Source organism: Oncorhynchus clarkii, chromosome 7, assembly GCF_045791955.1.
Source record: "Oncorhynchus clarkii lewisi isolate Uvic-CL-2024 chromosome 7, UVic_Ocla_1.0, whole genome shotgun sequence".
NCBI classification, from domain to species: domain Eukaryota; kingdom Metazoa; phylum Chordata; class Actinopteri; order Salmoniformes; family Salmonidae; genus Oncorhynchus; species Oncorhynchus clarkii.
This window is the reverse complement of record NC_092153.1, coordinates 68,923,607-68,942,392: the sequence shown is the minus strand read 5'-3', so window position 1 is coordinate 68,942,392 and position 18,786 is coordinate 68,923,607. Positions and strand designations below refer to the sequence as shown.

Sequence of the window (18,786 nt, the reverse complement as noted above, 5' to 3'; positions counted from 1 at the left end):
GATGTATTTGTTTGTAAACACTCATTTAAACATTTAATAGGTTTACAAACGGTAATCACAAAGTTAAAGAATCAACAGTAGCCTATGAAACATTATGAAAGAAGGCGGAGCATTATAAGGGGGAGGCTCAGTCAGCTAAGGTCAATTTCAGTCAGCTTTCCTGGAAAGTGCTCTACTAAGAAGTCATCCGCTGCGCATTAGGCGTGCTGGTGATGCCAGCTGAGCCTCTTCCATACCCCTGGCGCGAGGCTGAAAATGAAACTCGAGCACGCGCCGGAGCAAATCGAAACGCAGCGCAGTTCCGCGAAACAGGGTGCGCACTGGGCAGACGCGGCCCCTGCGGCTGCGGCGCTGAAATACAAAGCCATTCTTGGAATTAGATTCCTAGAATTTCCGTCAATCCGCAACACTGAATTTACAAGAGAGTGGTTTTCTCACCGTCTTTCCTTAGAATCGAATAAGAACAGTGTCTGGTGAGCGGATTACTCCGCTGGACTTCACCCTCTATTTTTTCGGAGGTTGAAACTGACACGTTGGAGATTTTATAGTTATGACCAAAATAAATTTGGATTATTTTAAATTTGGAAAAAAATCTGAAAAGTCTATTTAGTTATTGAGATTACTTTTGTTTTTCGGGTTATTGGCGCCATGACAACGTCAACTCAGTGACTGTTCCTACAATATATAATAATCACTGGTTTTATTGGATAATTGTATAAGCATACATGCCAAAATGTTTAAACTGGATTCATATTCATTATGATTTATTGTGTTCAAAGGTAAGTTTAATTTGTTGTTGGCACAATTAGGCTACATGCACTCATTTTAATTTCACAATTTGGCTTCAAAATGTAGCCACGTTTTGACATCACATGTTGGAAATTAAGGAACATTCAGCACAGAGTTTATTCGTTGTGTACCAGACAGTGTCGAACAAAGCCAGGAGAATGAAGTGTTTAGGATTTATATGAGTTCATATTCGAAGATTATAATTTAGGCCTATAGTCGAAAAATGTCTGCCTGTGACAGTTGTAACCTAGGCTGAAAGTTTGAATGTGGATGGACTTTTTCTCCATGCAAAATGGAAGGTATTTCTTGTCAAGAATTCATCATGGGATTTGACCTTGTTACCTACATTATATATTGTTTGTATATCATATAGGTAATAATAATAGGTTAGCAATAATCGTGGATCCTAAACGTTTTGTTAAACGTTATTTTTATGTTATTTTAGTTGTGTAGCCCCTTTGGAGACGCTATAATTATGATTTATTTTATTAGGTGTTGTCACGTGCTTCACTAAGGCAGTAATTTATCTTATAACTTGTCCTTGTTGTAAAAAGTATATGGGTAAAACGAAGCGCGAACTAAAAGTAAGAATCTCTGAGCATTGTAGCAAAAACTCGACGTATCCAGTTGCGGGCCATTTTTTGGAAGCAAACCACTCTCTATTTTGTGCCTTTGCTATATCGGTCTCCCTAGGATAGGGGGTGACCTTGACAATGTATTGTTAAATTGAGAGGCCGCCTAGATCTTTAGTTTAAAGACCCCATTCGGTCTCAACGTAGAGTTTGATCTGAAGCCATTCTTGGGATTCTTATGTTTTTGCTATCCATTGTAAATCATGTTTGTAGGCCTATGTAACCAAATTGTATCTATGATCATATGTTATCCATTCATGCTTTTTTATGTTCTCTTTATATGTGTAAATCAACCAATGAAATTAAGCCACAGCCGACCATGATTACAGACCCTTTCAAACTCTATCAACTAGTGACCTGCAGTGTTTGTCATTACACCCTGATGAAGACATCAAGGCTGTCTTTGGTTATTACTTTGGTTATTAAAATATTGCATCTGAGTGCCTAGAGTGTGGTGCTTTCCTTTTATTTTTCACTACACACGGTTAACATAAAGGCACATGGTTAAGTCAAAGTTGATAAAGAAAGGAGGAAAATCATCTTCTTTACACATTTCCCTCATATGTTATTTATGTTATAGCAGCATCAGTGCCTTCAGGCCTCTGCTGACAGTTTAACAACGTGCCTCCAAAGGGTTCATATACCACCATTTGCCAAGTTATTGAAGACTATTTATGTAGTATGATATTCACCGATTTTCACCAATCACGATTTTCCCTAAACATTAAACACAAAGCAAGCTGCATGAGCACTTTTTCCGCCCTCCCCTTTACCTTATATGACAACATTGTGGGGTGGAAATCACAATCTTTTTGCCACCCCTGGATGTGACATATGTTTCTGTCTCCATAGCAACTACTGTGTTATAGCCTATCCAATCCAGGCACAAAATGATAGATTCTTTCCTCCTACCTCAGGGCTCTGTTGCGAGGGCCACCTTCAGATATGATTGCCAGGATGATGAGCAGCATGCAGCAGAATGATGGTGAGAGAGGAGATTTGTGTTGTCAGAACCCGACTGCCCCTCCCTGTGACCCTACAGAGGACCTCTGCTGCATCACCACCACCTTCCAGAACCTACAGAACTCAGGTATGCCTACTAGCACCCCCCCTCCCCCCCTTATGTGTATGTGTGTATGTTTATATGTGCGTATGTTTATATGTGCGTATGTTTATATGTGTAAGCATGTGTGTGTTTCAGCGTTAAGGTCTGCATGTAATGGAGATAATATGGGACACAATAGTAACATGTGCGTCTGTTTCTGGCTCCAGGTTGGTACTGGGGGTCCATTTCAGCCAGAGAGGCTCGAGACGCTCTCCTGAAGGTGTCAGTGGGAACCTTCCTGGTACGCGACAGCAGCCACCCTCTCTACATGCTGACCCTGTCCGTGAAGACGGCCTGTGGCCCCACCAATGTACGCATAGAGTACAGTGGGGGTCGCTTCCGACTGGATTCCAGCTCCCCAGGCCCCCCTCACTTGCTGTCCTTCCCTGATGTCTGCAGCCTGGTGCAACACTATGTTGGCTCAGGCCAGACACAACAGGGCAAGAGAGTGGAGTCAGAGGGCCCTTCAAAACCTAATGCCAAACCCAGCCCTTCCCAGCCCTCAGCGAAGGACAATGCAGTACTGCTCAAGCTGATGCGTCCCCTGCCACAGGCCTTCCCCTCTCTCCAGCACCTCACACGCCTCACCATCAACTGCCAAATCGACTGCATTGACCAGCTGCCCCTGCCACGCCCACTGGTGCACTACCTGCAGGACTACCCTTTCCAGGTATGAGGGTCCTCTGGCAGCCATCCCTGCCCAAGGAAGGGCACACAGCAGGCCCAGGGACCTCCCAGTGAGGGTTAAAGGTTAGGACCTTATGCTTATAGGGTCAGAGATAGCCTTTGACTCAGCTCAGCTGGACAGTGGAGCGTGGAAACAAAGTGCAGTGTTGCCTTTGGAAGAGTAGGACTTTAAAGTCTCACTGGGACTTGGGCTACTGGCATCCATGAACCGGACACCATTTATACTGTTTACTTTAATATTAATATAATTACATTATATGGATTTTGTGTCTATTGTTTCAAATAAATCTCTTTTATAGTAAAAAAAAATATGTCTCTTCTACGTCTTTTGTCTGACCCATAATCTATTGTAAACCATCACTAACAGACTATTACAGAGTAGCAGTAGCCAGGAAAAAAATAGAAATGTCTTCAGCAGGAATGAACAGGAATTTTAGGTATAATAATAATAAAACCGGTCTTACACTTTGCTGCTGTACTCCCTGTCATCTTTCACAGATGAAAGGATGCTGGTGAAAAAAACGGAGAGATCTTGATATTGTACGATTTTAATTATTTATCAAAAATCTATGTGTTTTGTGTAAACAGGTTTCGTAAACAGTCACACGGGAAAAATATTAGCATTAAGCCTATTGCTGGGAGCATTTCCATGGAACATTACGCCTGAGTTGGTTTCCAAGAGGGGAATTTGACTAGTGCTAAGAAAGTCTCTTATCAGGATTAGAGCCAGAGCAATGGTCATTAATACACGAACAGAGGACAGAGTGTACACACACACACACACACACACAGGGAGAGGGGCATACACACACACACACACACACACACACACACACACACACACACACACACACACACACACACACACAGAGGGGCACACACACACACACACACACAAAGAGGGGCATACAAACAAACACACACACACAGAGGGGCATACAAACACACACACATACAAACAGACACACACAGGCACAGACACATATGTGCATAACATACACATGTACACACACACATAGCATTGTGAAGCATTACAGACAGGCCGAACTTATTGTCAACCATTGTTTAGCGAGCTGTTTCCAATATTTCAAAATGAGTTGTCTATCACATCTTTTGTATGTATGCTATGGTACCAGTGCATTCGGAAAGTATTCAGACCCTTTCACTTTTTCCACATATTGTTATGTTACTGCCTTATTCTAAAATGTATCAAATATTTTTTTTCTCATCAATCTTCACACAATACCCCATAATGACAAAGTGAAAACAGGTTTTTAGAAATGTTTGCAAATGTATAAATAATAAAAACAGAAATACCTTATTTACATAGGTATTCAAACTCCTTGCTATGAGACTCGAAATGTGTAGGTGTATTTGTATTCATTAGGGATCTCCATTTGCTGTTGCCAAGGCAGCAGCAACTCTTCCTGGGGTCCAAACACATTAAAGCACCCATTCCAATTTGCAAACCGCCCCAACAGATCCACAGATGATGCAATCTTCATTGCACTCCACACTGCCATTTCACACCTGGACAAAAGGAACACTTACGTGAGAATGCTATTCATTGACTACAGCTCAGCGTTCAACACCATGGTGCCCTCAAAGCTCATCAATAAGCTAAGGACCCTGGGACTAAACATCTCCCTCTGCAACTGGATCCTGGACTTCCTGACCGGCCGCCCCCAGGTGGTAAGGGTAGGTAACAACACATCCGCCACGCTGATCCTCAACACGGGGGCCCCTCAGCGGTGCGTGCTCAGTCCCCTCCTGTACTCTGTTCACTCATGACTGCACGGCCAGGCACGACTCCAACACCATAATTTCATTAAGTTTGCCGATGACACAACAGTGGAAGGTTTGATCACCGACAACAATGCGACAGCCTATAAGGAAGAGGTCAAAGACCTGACAGTGGTTCAAGGACAACAACCTCTCCCTCAATGTCATCAAGACAAAGGAGATGATTGTGGACTACAAGAAAAAGAGGACCGAGCACTCCCCCATTCTCATCGATGGGGCTGTAGTGGAGCAGGTTGAAAGCTTCAAGTTCCTTGCCGTCCTCATCACCAACCAACTAACATGGTCGAAGTACACTAAGACAGTCGTGAAGAGGGCATGGCAAAAATTATTCTCCCTCAGGAGACTGAAAATATTTGGCATGGGTCCTCAGATCCTCAAAAGGTTTTTTCAGCTGCACCATTGCGAGCATCCTTATGGGTTGCATCACTGCCTGGTAGTGCAACTGCTCCGTCTCTGACCGCAAGGCACTACAGAGGGCAGTGCGTGAACGGCCCAGCACATCACCGGAGCCAAACTTCCTGCCATTCAGTACCTCTATACCAGGCAGTATCAGGTCCTAAAAATTGTCAAAGACTCCAGCCACCCTAGTCATAGACTGTTCTCTCTGCTACCGCACAACAAGCGGTATCGGAGTGCCAAGTCTAGGTCCAAGAGTCTAGGTCCAAGAGGCTTCTAAAACAGCTTCTTCCCTCAAGCCATAAGATTCCTGAACAGCTAATCAAATGGCCAGACTATTTGCATTGCCCTCTTCTTCTACACTGCTGCTACTCTCTGTTATTATCTATTCAAAGTCACTTTAATAACTCTACCTACCTGTGCATATTACTTCAAGTACCTCGATGCCACCGGTGCCCCCTCACCGGTGCACACGCATGGGGTGGCAGGTAGCCGAGTGGTTAGAGCATTGGGTCAGTAACCAAAAGATTACTAGATCGAATCCCCGAGCTGACAAGGTACAAATCTGTTGTTCTGCTCCTGAACAAGGCAGTTAACCCACTGTTCCTAGGCCGTCATTGTAAATAAGAATGTGTTCTTAACTGACTTATTATTTGTTATTCTTATCTCTTACTTTTGTTTACGTATTTTCTTAAAACTGCATGGTTGGTTATGTGTAACCGATGTGAAATGGCTAGCTTGTTAGCGGTGGTGCACGCTAATAGCGTTTCAATCGGGTGACGTCACTCGCTCTGAGACCTGAAGTAGTTGTTCTGCAAGGGCCGCAGCTTTTGTGGAGCGATGGGCAACCATGCTTTGAGGGTGGCTGTTGTCGATGTGTGCAGAGGGTCCCTGGTTCGAGCCCAGGTAGGGGTGAGGAGAGGGACGGAAGCTATACTGTAACACATGTACTCTTATAATCTCCACCCAACACAGACAGAAGAGGGCTTGCCACTCCTCAGAGCCTGGTTTCTTCCAAGGTTCCTGCCTTCCTAAGGAGTTTTTCCTAGCCACCGTGCCTCTATATCTGAATTTCTTGCTGTTTGGGGTTTAAGGCTGGGTTTCTGTATTAGCACTTTGTGACATCTGCTGATGTAAAAAGGGCTTTATAAAAAAAAGGAAAAAGGTGATTGATAGAAGAAGGTATTTTACTCTAGCCAAATATTGGAGTAAAGGAGCCTGACATTACGCTTTAGTCCAAGGACATGTTCTGTTTAAAGGGAGAATTGGCTCTGGAAGCCAAAACATGGGGGGATGGGTCTAGGGCTTCACAGGACTAATAAAATAGTAACCTCCCGTACAGTAGGTGGCGGTGACCCACCTTAAACGTTGGATGCGATCCGCCAACCCAATCTCAAAGAAGAAGAAGCCTTTGTTCACTGATTGAGGTGTAATGTAATGGAATTGAGAGTCATGATCAAGGGCTTTTTTATGTTATTTAACTAGGCAAGTCAGTTAAGAACAAATTCTTATTTACAATGACGGCCTACCCCAGCCAACCCTGGACGACGCTGGGACAATTGTGCCCCGCCCTATGGTACTCCCAATCATGGCCAGATGTGATACAGCCTGGATTCGAACCAGGGTCTGTATGAGATGAGTGAGATGCAGTGCCTTAGAACGCTGCGCCACTCGGGCTACCTTTACTCATTTCTTAGCAGGGACGTTTATACTCGATTAGTGCAATTATCATTCATCATAACGATCAATTAACTATGATCATTATTATTAATAATTATAATTATCATAATGGAAATGGATTATTTGAGAATCAATTCATTTGTTGGTGTTTTTGCCAAGGTCCATCTGGAGATATTATTTCTTGTGACAAATAAACACACCGTTGCAGTCTGAACGATGGGGTGAAATAGGGCATCTCTGTTAAAGCCATGTTCGGAACTGTGTGGCTTCAGTCAGTGTCCATAAAGAGGGAGGAAACCCTGACTGTACACAGACTTTGCTGTCCGGGTCATCAAAGATTTTTCAGTTACCACCCGTCCTACGCAGTCCGAGTCAAGCACCTCCTCCTCGCGGTCTGTTTCAGAGCGCCCCCTCAAACACGGTTGGGTACTACTAGCCTAACACAAGCTAACTAGTCAAGCGTGAGACCGAGACATTATCAAGAAAACATCAAACTAGCTAGCTACCTATTGGCCAGGTAAGCCTAATTGGATTACAGGAATGTTGCCAATATAACTCAGAAACCAATAATGCAGTAGTATCGCTAACTAACATAGTTATTTTACGCGCATTAAAAGCTAACCAGGTCTAAATGTATTTTCCTCTTCAACCTTGCCAGTTAGAAAGCTAGCCACCCATCACTTCCGCATATGATAGGCTAATCTAATACGCTAGCAAACTATCGTTGGAAAATGGGTTATTTTCACAAAGATAACGTTAACTAGTTAGTTAGGGCTGTTTACGTGGTATTCGTGCCCTGCAATATCAGACATGGCCGGATCAATTAATAACACGTGTTGACTAGCTACGAGCTAGCAACTTTTATTTCGTGTTGAGCTAGCTAGCTAGAAATAGCTATCTAACATTTGTTAGTAAAGTTAGTTAGCAACCTCTCTGTTAGTTGCCTAGCTAGTTGCTACCATGCAGTGTTGTCATGGGTTGCTGCCATGCTATGTTGTCGTCTTAGGTTTTTCTTTATTTAGTGTTGTTTTTTTTCCTATATGTGTACTTTTAATCCCCGTCCCCGCAGGAGGCCTTTTGGTAGACCGTAATTGTAAATAAGAAGTTGGTTCTTAACTGACTTGCCTAGTTTAATTCATTACGTTTTTATTTATCTTGTGGCTAATCAAGTAGGTAAGCCAGTAAATTAGCTACGTTTGCTGCACCGTTAGCGAGCAAAAATAGCCTACTGTTGTGAGGAGGGGGATAGATAATACTGTAATGAAACAGCAGGGAGCAGGTTTCGACCTTCTAGCCGGAGGTCCGGCGCGCCATCGACTGTGCCGCAAAAGCATGCTCGAACGGCAGAGTCGATTTCCGCGCCTATAAACCCAGGGTCGTTACAATATATTAGCTTGCTCGTTATCTTGTTTTGATATCCCACTCCGTTAGCTAGCTACTTTAGTTGCGTCAACTACTGTTATTCTGATTGACATTCAAATATGCACAATCGATACTTTTTGATCTGAGACTTATGTTCCTGAATGAATTAAAATAATCCTTATCTGAAAAGTATCCTTAGTGTATTCATAACATTAGACAAAGTCTAGCTGTGATGTTCCAGATCACAAATCCTACAGGAGACCTATTCGATCATATGAATTAATCAATGATTTTGACAAATTCATATTTTGAAGTGAGATCTGTCCCTTTATTTCATCCTGTTATTTCATTTCAAAATACAGTTCCACCACTGCTACAAAGATAGCTACAGCTAACATAGACCCTGATCATAACTCACGGCTAACATAGACCCTGATCATAACTCATTACATTACATGACCAAAAGTATGTGGACACCTGCTCATCTAACATCTCATTCCAATATCTTGGGCATTAATATGACGTTGGTCCCCCGTTTGCTGCTATAACAGCTTCCACTCTTTTTGGAAGGCTTTCCACTAGATGTTGGAACATTGCTGGAGGGACTTGCTTCCATTCAGCCACAAGATCATTAGTGAGGTTGGGCACTGATGTTGGGGCGATTAGGCCTGGCTCGCAGTCAGTGTTCCAGTTTATCCCAAAGGTGTTTGATGGGGTTGAGGTCAGGGCTCTGTGCAGGCCAGTCAAGTTCTTCCACACTGATCTCGGCAAACCATTTCTGTATTGACCTCACTTTGTGCACAGGGGCATTAATGCTGAAACAGGAAAGGGACTTCCCCAAACTGTTACCACATGTGGAAGCACAGAATCGCCTAGAATGTCATTGTATGCTGTGGTGTTTAGATTTCCCTTCACTGGAACTAAGGGGCCTAGCCCGAACCAGGAAAAACAGCCCCAGACCATTATTCCTCCTCCCCCAAACTTTACAGTTGGCACTATGCATTGGGGCAGGTAGTGCCCAACTGGCATCCGCCAAACCCAGATTCGTCCGTTGAACTGCCAGATGTTGAAGCGTGATTCGTCACTCCAGAGAATGCATTCCCACTGCTCCGGAGTCCAATGGCGGCAAGCTTTACACCACTCCAGCCGACGCTTGGCATTGCGCATGGTGATCTTAGTTTTGTGTGTGGCTGCTCGGCTATGGAAACCCATTTCATGAAGTTCCCGACAAACAGGTCTTGTGCTGACATTGCTTCCAGAGGCCGTTTGGAAGACGGTAGTGAGTGTTACAACAGAGGACAGACGATTTTTATGTGCTTCTGCACTTAGCGGTCCTGTTCTGTGAGCTTGTGTGGCCTACCACTTTGCGTCTAAGCTGTTGTTGCTCCTAGAAGTTTCCACTTCACAATAACAGCACTTACAGTTAACAAGGGCAGCTCTAGCAGGGCAGACATTTTTAGAACTGACTTGTTGGAAAGGTGGCATCCTATGACAGTGCCACGTTGAAAGTCGCAGTTCTTCAGTAAGGCCATTCTACTGCCAATGTTTGTCTATGGATATTGCATGGCCACGTGCTTGATTTTATACACCTGTCAGCAACGGGTGTGGCTGAAATGGCCAAATCCACTCATTTTAATGGGTGTACACATACTTTTGTGTGTATATATAGTGTAGCTAAGCGTCATTGGAAGAAGGTGTCATCTGTAGGGGGAGTTTTGTTAAGAGCAATGATGTTCACTCTGAACATCAACACACCGCTTGCGGTATGGTTTTGGAAGTATAAGATCCTTTCATATTGGCGAAAATAAATTGATACACCTTTTTATAGTGTTAGGGTTCCCACATGGCCATATCTCTTAGTGCTTGTTTTATGGAAAACAGATGGAAGACAGTGTGCTGTGCACACCTGTGCTAATTAGCTATATGCATCCCCAAACACTTGTGTGTAAACAGAAGACAAACTTGTTCTCACTGAAAAATACTGTCTGCTGCAACTTATTTTTTTAAATAATTTTTTTGCATTTGTGAAATTATTTTGATATGAAAGTAGAGGGGTTTATGTTTCTAGAACTGTGCTGCAATTGAGAATCGTTTCAGTATGGAGTATTTGGCTGTTTTGGCTACCGGAGTCAATTCTCCCTTTTAACAAAACATGTAAGGTCCTTGGACAAAGGAGTAACATTCATCCAACACATAGCTCTCAAACCCTTCTCTCCATTGGGTTTTCAGCGGTTAGCTATAATTTCAACACTGCGTTAGCAATGTCAATAATGGAGGTTGACCGATTATGATTTTTCAACACCGATACCGATTATTGGAAGACCAAAAAAAGCAGATACCGATTAATCGGCAGTTGTTTATATATATATTTGTAATAATGACAATTACAACAATACTGAATGAACAATGAACACTTATTTTAACTTAATATAATAACTAAATCAATTTAGTCTCAAATAAATAATGAAACATAACTAATGCAAAAACACCGTTGGAGAAGAAAGTAAAAGTGCAATATGTGCCATGTTAAAAAAGCTAACGTTTAAGTTCCTTGCTCAGAACATATGAAAGGTGGTGGTTCCTTTTAACATGAGTCTTCAATATTCCCAGTTAAGAAGTTTTAGGTTGTAGTTATTATTTGACTATTTCTCTCGCTACTATTTGTATTTCATATACCTTTGACTATTGGATGTTCTTATAGGCACTATAGTATTGCCTGCCTAATCTCGGGAGTTGATAGGCTTGTCATAAACAGTGCATCAAGCATTGCAAAGAGCTGCTGGCAAATGCAGGAAAGTGCTGTTTGAATGAATGCCTACGAGCCTGCTGCTACCTACCACCGCTCAGTCAGACTGTTCTATCAAATATCAAATCATAGACTTAATTATATTATAATAAACACACAGAAGTACGAGCCTTAGGTCAGTAATATGGTCAAATCCGGAAACTATCATTTCGAAAACAAAACGTTCATTCTTTCAGTGAAATACGGAACCGTTCCGTATTTTATCGAACGGGTGGCATCCCTAAGTCCTAAATATTGCTGTTACATTGCACAACCTTCAATGTTATGTCATAATTATGTAAAATTCTGGCAAATTAATTACGGTCGTTGTTAGGAAGAAATGGTCTTCACACAGTTCGCGACGAGCCAGGCGGCCCAAACTGCTGCATATACCCTGACTCTGCTTGCACAGAATGCAAGAGAAGTGACACAATTTCCCTAGTTATATTGCCTGCTAACATTAATTTATTTTAGCAAAATATGCAGGTTTAAAAAAATATACTTGTGTATTGATTTTAAGAAAGACATTGATGTTCATGGTTAGGTACATTTGTGCCATGATTGTGCTTTTTTCATGAATGTGCTTTTGTTAAATCATCACCCATTTGGCGAGGTTGAAGTAGGCTGTGATTAGACGGTAAATTAACAGGCACCGCTTTGATTATATGCAACGCAGGACAAGCTAGTTATGGTTGATGATATTACTAGGTTAACTAGTGATTATGTTAAGATAGCTTATAAAAAAACAATCAAAGTTTTTAATGCTAGCTAGCAACTTGGCTCCTTGCAGCCACAAGGTCCTTTTGATGCTGCACTCGCATAACAGGTGGTCAGCCTGCAACGCAGTCTCCTCGTGGATTGACATGTAATCGGCCAAATTCGGCGTCCAAAAATGCAGATTACCGATTGTTGAAAACACGAAATCGTCCCTAATTAATCGGCCATGCTGAATCGGTCGACCTCTAGTCAATAACCATCGCTTGGAAAACCGTTCTGAAAACATTTTCCCAATTTTAAAAAAGTACCACATAAAATTTAGGCGCACCAGAAAATACTTTTTTTGATTGAGATACAGGCTAAAGGAATTCTTGCTACTTTTGAAGCACATGTTGTGCCCTAGAAACTAATATACTGTAAATAAGTCAGTTGTGGAATATTAGGTTTCTACATTGTGTAAAAGCTCTTGTCCTATTTTTTTACATTTATTGTTAACTAGGCAAGTCGATAAGAACAAATTCTTATTTACAGTGACGGCCTACACCAGCCAAACCCGGACATGACGCTGGGCAATTGTGCGCCACCCTATCGGACTCTCAATCACGGCCGGTTGTGATACAGCCTGGATTCGAACCAGGGACTGTAGTGCTGCGCCACTCGGGAGCCCCCTATGCATTACATTGAAAAATTTACACTGTCTCTTTATAAACGTCAGGTTTGGGATGATTAAATGCAAGAGATCTGTCATTCATTCATTGCTATTACCATTGATCTCCTGAAGAAGCTATCCCATTTCCTTTGTTTATGTGCCCCCAAATGTTTGGATAAACTGATAAAGTTACCAGGTTCTTAGCTAGCTAGACAACGAGGTAACATGACTGAACAAAGTCTCAACAAATGGTTAACGACGTCGAAGCGCGAGTGGTTTTAGAATGGTCCACGACATGGTTTCTGAATGTAAAATGCGGTTCTGGCGATCAGCTTTAGGAAGATGAAAATGGTGCGCCAGTAATATGGGTCAATCTTTTGACCTGGTAGAGCTAGAAGCAAACCGTTTTCGCTTTAGTAGTGGTGCAACAATGGATCTGCACTCGCTTGTTTCTCTAGGGAACTCGGAAACAACGGCACAGCGAAGCCTTATCATTATTACAACTATCTGGGAGATTTTTTTCATAGTTGCACAGTGCTCCCAAAATAAAACTCTTGGTTGCACAGAAACATATTTAGTCGCATATGAGACCAAATTGGGCGCACTTTAGAGCCCTGCATTTGGCCCTTATCTTTCATGTCAGCGAGGGGGGGGGGGGGGGGAATATTTCAAGTAAAAAAGATGCACTTACTATAATGTTAGCAGATTGGCACAGATCCATACACTGTGTGTGCTTCTAGTTGAAGGACTACACTTCCTCATGCTTACACACAGGAGCACAGGTGGTCTCTTCTGTCTGTTTTCAGTAAACATGTTATGTAACATGGAGATATGATCACGTGGGAACACTAACCCTATGAAGGTGTGTAATAATTTAACCTTTTTATTTATTTTTTGTCCTGATATAAAATATACGTTCATTATGTTTCCAAAACCGTACCGCAAGCGATGCGTGTTAGCATTTTGAGCAAGTGTCCAGGCTCTTAACAAGTCCCCCAGGAAGAAGATACCTTCATCTATATGCACTCTAAGGGAGGTGGTGCCTATGAATGGGCTACAGCGAACATACTGTAACTATTAACTATGTTAAATGAGGCCCATGCAGGACTTGAAAACATCTGTTGCCAGTACCATCCATGCTCCAACTCTTTGATATGTAATGTATTTATGTCTGTCTCAACATTCTCTCTTGTTTGTTCAGTCATGGCAGCAATCCGAAAGAAACTGGTCATAGTGGGAGACGGAGCGTGCGGGAAGACCTGTCTGCTCATCGTATTCAGTAAAGACCAGTTCCCAGAGGTCTACGTGCCCACTGTCTTCGAGAACTATGTCGCTGACATTGAGGTCGACAGCAAACAGGTAATGTCTTCTCCCTTTCTTTTTTTCAACCTGTATTTCTCTTGCTGTAAAATAACATTTATCATACAAAGCAGGACGATCAATGAGAATTAACAGAATTAAAATCTGCCAACAGTCACCACTGGCTCCTCCCAATTTGCAACCTCACTCGAGGCTTGCCCAAGTTGTTAAAAGTCTACCCCTTCCTTTTTCGAACATTCTGTTAAAAATCGCGCAACTTTTCAGCGTCCTGCTACTCATGCCAGGAATATAGTATATGCATATGATTAGTATGTGTGGATAGAAAACACTCTGAAGTTTCTAAAACTGGTTAAATCACGGCTGTGACTATAACAGATCGTGTGTTTCATTGAAAAACGCAAGAAAAACTGCTCTCTGAAAGCTAAAAATAATTTCCATAAGTCACTTTCATGGGTTGTTAAAAGAGCACAAAATTAATTATGGATCTGCATGCAATTCATACAGATTCCACACGATGTCGCCATTGTCGTCATTTTCAATGGACTTTTTTGTTGGAAAATCCAACTAACAGGATTCCGTTTCTTCCGGTCTCCACCAGGATGGTTTGAGTGTGCACATTGGCAGCCATTGATTTGCAGACGAGGAGCTATTGAATATACATCGCCCTGTAATCATTTTGATAGATTATAAACGTTTACTAATACCTAAAGTTGGATTACAAAAGTATTTCGAAGTGTTTTGTGAAAGTTTATCGTCGACTTTTTTAATTTTAAAAAATGACGCAGCGTTTAAAAACAATGTTTTTTTCTGAATGACACAGCTTCCATAGAAAGCTATTTTGGGTATATATGGACCGATTTAAACGAAAAAAAGACCCAATAGTGATGTTTATGGGGCATATAGGAGTGCCAAGAAAGAAGCTCGTCAAAGGTAATGAATGTTTTATATTTTATTTCTGCGTTTTGTGTAGCGCCGGATAAGCAAAGTCTTTGTTTACGTCGCATTCAGGCATTTTGAGGTGTTGCATGCTATCAGATAATAGCTTCTCATGCTTTCGCCGAAAAGCATTTTAAAAATCTGACTTGTTGGCTAGGTTCACAACGAGTGTAGCTTTAATTCAATACCCTGTATGTGAATTTTGATTAAGGTTTGAGTTTTAACGAGTACATTTAGCATTTAGCGTAGCGCATTTGCATTTCCAGGTGCCTAGTTGAGGCGTCTCAAGTAGGATCAAGAAGTTAAGCGTCAATAGTGGCAGACAATGTTGGCAGATATCACATTTTGTTTCAATTGATTTTTCTAAGCAGTATGTTGCCCAGCTGTGTGTATTATGTCGTATTGCTGACTTTTCCTATGATTAAATGTGGATTGGCCATTCTGCATCATGCCTCTTCATTGTTTCATAATAGGTCAGATACACCTTATTTATCTGGGAAGTTGGGCACAGTTGGTTGATGTCTCTTGAAATCCTTTGTCAGGTTGAGTTGGCACTATGGGATACAGCAGGCCAGGAGGACTATGATAGGCTCCGTCCCCTCTCTTACCCAGATACTGATGTCATCCTCATGTGCTTTTCCATTGATAGCCCCGACAGTTTGGGTGAGTATTTATGTCGCTACGCGTACAGACACCCACACATACCAATTCTGTCAGACATCAATACAACTGTGCAGACTTATACACATTCACTTTTTTGACACCGGGTCTTGTTTTTGTGACAGAGCTTTGACAGAATCGCAAAGCACACTTATACCCACAATCAGACGACTTTTACCTGGACAGTAGGGCTGGGTGATATGGCCAAAATCTCATATCCCGATAACGGGATATGAGAGGCCTATTTCTTATTACATTTTTAATTATACTCAACAAATAAAAAGGTACTTACTCATATTTGATTATTTTATTTAGAACCTGGGCAAATTTTAAATTAAGCATGTAATAAAAAATGAATGTATAAAATCTAAAAGTAAATAGAAAACAAACTATAGTTGCAAACAAAATAAATATAGGCCTAAAATTATTATTTTTTAAATATTTTTGGGGGCTTGCCTGTTTTGCATGTTATTTTGGCATTAATACGTGTCACATATCAATTTGGTACCTTGGGTCGAGTGTAGGCACCAACCCACGAAACCCCCGTTTCTCCACCGTGTAAATTGGGGCCATGTCTTTGCAGATGTAAGTTGGAAAGGCAGCTGTTATCTCCTTCCATCTTCGTGATTCTTTGCTATATGGTGTGACGCGGGCAAAAGCCTCTTGTAACGTCTGAGTCGAGGGTTTGTTTTGAGCACTCAACTGTACCTTTTTGGGTCTCATCCATAGACTTTCTCCGTACTGTTTCACATGATTATTGCGTAGGTGGTAAAAGATGTTAGTGGTGTTTGAGCCTGTTGTCGAGACCGACCTGCGCCATATTTTGCAGAGGCCGGTTTTCTGGTCTGTCAGACTTTTCATACCCAAACCACGTCCATGCGACCTAAGTTGCCCCTCTTTTAGGTACAAGCTCCGTGCTCTGTGCCACGTTCACAGAGTGTGATTTGCGACACAATGAAATAAACAATAGAAAAACGTCTATCGTTTCATATTATGCTCTATCGTCACACGATATATATCGCCCAGCCCTACTGGACAGCCTTGATTAGTATGCTGAAGAAGTTTGCTCTCGTTAACCCCTACTGGCCTTGACTCCTGCCCTTCCCCCTTGTTTAGAAAACATCCCAGAGAAGTGGACTCCAGAAGTCAAACACTTCTGCCCTAACGTTCCCATTATCCTAGTGGGCAACAAAAAGGACCTGCGTAACGACGAGCACACCCGCAGAGAGCTAGCCAAGATGAAGCAGGTACAGTCAGTCTCTCTCTCTCTCAATCTCTCACACACACACACAATTTTCAGAAGATCAATATGTGGCTTTCCTGACTCCACATTCTGACCCCCCACCCCTCTCAGGAGCCTGTGAAGCCAGAGGAGGGGCGTGACATGGCGAACCGGATCAGTGCCTTCGGCTACATGGAGTGCTCCGCAAAGAGCAAGGATGGGGTGAGGGAAGTGTTTGAGATGGCCACGAGGGCGGCGCTACAGGCCCGGCGGGGGAAGCAGAGACATAAATGCCTCCTACTGTAAAAGGAGGGAAGGCGTGAGGGACACGGCCTCCCACTGGGTACAAGGGGAACGATGGAAGATAAGAAATTAGGTCTATTCCCCCCTTCGCTCCAAAAAAGACTGTGCTCACCAGTTTTTACTAAAGGTGTAATGCTTTTAATTTTCTGTCTTAAAGCAAAACAAGTTAAATAGTCATGGTTTTGTCAGTATTCAATGTTGATGATGGGGGTTATGAAAATGCTTTTTTGTACTTGTACATGAGTGAATCTGCCATATCAACATTTCCCTTGTGAACCTGTACGGCCATGTAACTGATGTAGTCAGCCAGAGGTGTGTGTAATCATTAGTCCAAATCGTTTTGCAATGGAAACTTAATTTCTAATGGACAAATTCAGGTTGGTCCCTCCCCGTTTTTGATCTGTTTGGTTCCTAGTGAATACACCCCAGGGGATCTATTGTTGTGTCATACCTGCCAATTAAGTGCTTGAGCCCTGCCCACTGAACTGAGGAACATTTCCACAGCCAATCAGGGAGGGGTACCTATACACTGTGACCCATAGTCTTTATGATTCTTTTGTAATTTTTGATTTATGCACAGGCATAAAATTGTTGAAATAAATGTGCTTCATATAAAACCCCATGTGCATCTATTCATAAAAACCCACAATGACAATTTTTGAACACTTAGATTAACACGTATGGAAATGTTGTATATGTGTGTAATAACTAACTTTAAGATTCTTGAGACAGTTAATGGGAACTGGATGTTTGCAGATGTTAATACAGATACAAGCAAAATACATATGGTAAATGTTTGTTTTAAATTATTTGTAAAAGATCATTTGCCATTGCAAAGAACAAAAACGAGTTCTGCTTCCATAATCTGTCCGTACTGAGTTCCCAGCACTCAAGACAAATAGGTCTTAGATTCTAGGTCTTTGGTGTGATTGCCGGACTTGGTAAACACTACTGTTTCAACGTGCAAATCTAGCTTTTTGTAACGTACTGTGTGCTTTACTTTTTACATCGTTGGATCGTACCTCGCCTCACATTATGCCCATTTTCACTATATTTACATTCCTGAGGGGTCTGTCATTAGGCTATGGCACAGTCTACTAGGAGTGTTTGGTAAAATGAGGTGACAAGACAATGGATCTCACATGATTATCATGCAAGAACTGGAGAGCTGGGGCTGTATTTATGAAGTATCTCTGAGTAGGAGTGCTGATCTACTATCACAGCCATTGCAATCAGCCCCACAGCCACCAGGGAGCGATAGAAGATCCAGCCAGAGGTGATGGTGAGCAGGAAGACACACAGGACGAAGAGCTGACCGGCTGTCAGAATAGGGAGCCAATCCACTGTGGATAAATTAACAAAAGACATGATTGTAACTCTTCATTGTAAGGGGTCCTTATTACAGTGTAATTATACTAACAAGTGTTGTAGTTAACTGTGACAACTCATAGTTACATTGTAATATGTAACTGCTTGTAATTGTGATATGTAACTACATGGTAATTTTACAAGTAAAGTTGTGGGGTTTACTCTTCAAAAGTTTAAAATGTACTTTGATTATATTATTAAAATAGTCAAATCATTTTTAATTCCCATCGATAGTCACTAGATGTGGTTAGCAGTAGTGTGGTTGTGGTCAGTAGCTGTGTGGTTGTGGTCAGTAGTTGTGGTCAAAAGTTGAGTGGTTGTGGTCACTAGATGTGTGCTTGTGGTCACTAGATGTGGAGTTGGGGTCAGTAG

General features: G+C 42.0%; 2 protein-coding genes across 2 annotated transcripts; both read left to right on the top strand.

Moving 5' to 3' along the window:
• The first annotated feature begins 169 nt into the window (after positions 1-169).
• Positions 170-3,522, top strand: LOC139413759 (cytokine-inducible SH2-containing protein-like). The gene is made up of 3 exons (XM_071161491.1): positions 170-779; positions 2,339-2,511; positions 2,694-3,522. The coding sequence occupies exons 1-3, from the start codon at positions 760-762 to the stop codon at positions 3,200-3,202; spliced, it is 702 nt and encodes a 233-aa protein (XP_071017592.1). The 5' UTR covers positions 170-759; the 3' UTR covers positions 3,203-3,522.
• A 3,863-nt stretch (positions 3,523-7,385) lies between these two features.
• On the top strand, positions 7,386-17,828 carry LOC139413762 (transforming protein RhoA-like). Its single transcript, XM_071161494.1, has 5 exons — positions 7,386-7,609; positions 13,807-13,964; positions 15,404-15,524; positions 16,638-16,768; positions 16,876-17,828. The coding sequence occupies exons 2-5, from the start codon at positions 13,809-13,811 to the stop codon at positions 17,047-17,049; spliced, it is 582 nt and encodes a 193-aa protein (XP_071017595.1). The 5' UTR covers positions 7,386-7,609; positions 13,807-13,808; the 3' UTR covers positions 17,050-17,828.
• Positions 17,829-18,786: the final 958 nt, after the last annotated feature.

Excerpts from the sequence above, each read along its gene's own strand:
- LOC139413759 (XM_071161491.1), top strand. The coding sequence starts at position 760 with ATGATTTATTGTGTTCAAAG. Across the intron at positions 780-2,338 it reads ATGATTTATTGTGTTCAAAG|GGCTCTGTTGCGAGGGCCAC; the intron begins GTAAGTTTAATT and ends CTCCTACCTCAG. Across the intron at positions 2,512-2,693 it reads CCAGAACCTACAGAACTCAG|GTTGGTACTGGGGGTCCATT; the intron begins GTATGCCTACTA and ends TTCTGGCTCCAG.
- LOC139413762 (XM_071161494.1), top strand. The coding sequence starts at position 13,809 with ATGGCAGCAATCCGAAAGAAACTGGTCATAGTGGGAGACGGAGCGTGC. Across the intron at positions 13,965-15,403 it reads TTGAGGTCGACAGCAAACAG|GTTGAGTTGGCACTATGGGA; the intron begins GTAATGTCTTCT and ends ATCCTTTGTCAG. Across the intron at positions 16,769-16,875 it reads AGCTAGCCAAGATGAAGCAG|GAGCCTGTGAAGCCAGAGGA; the intron begins GTACAGTCAGTC and ends CACCCCTCTCAG.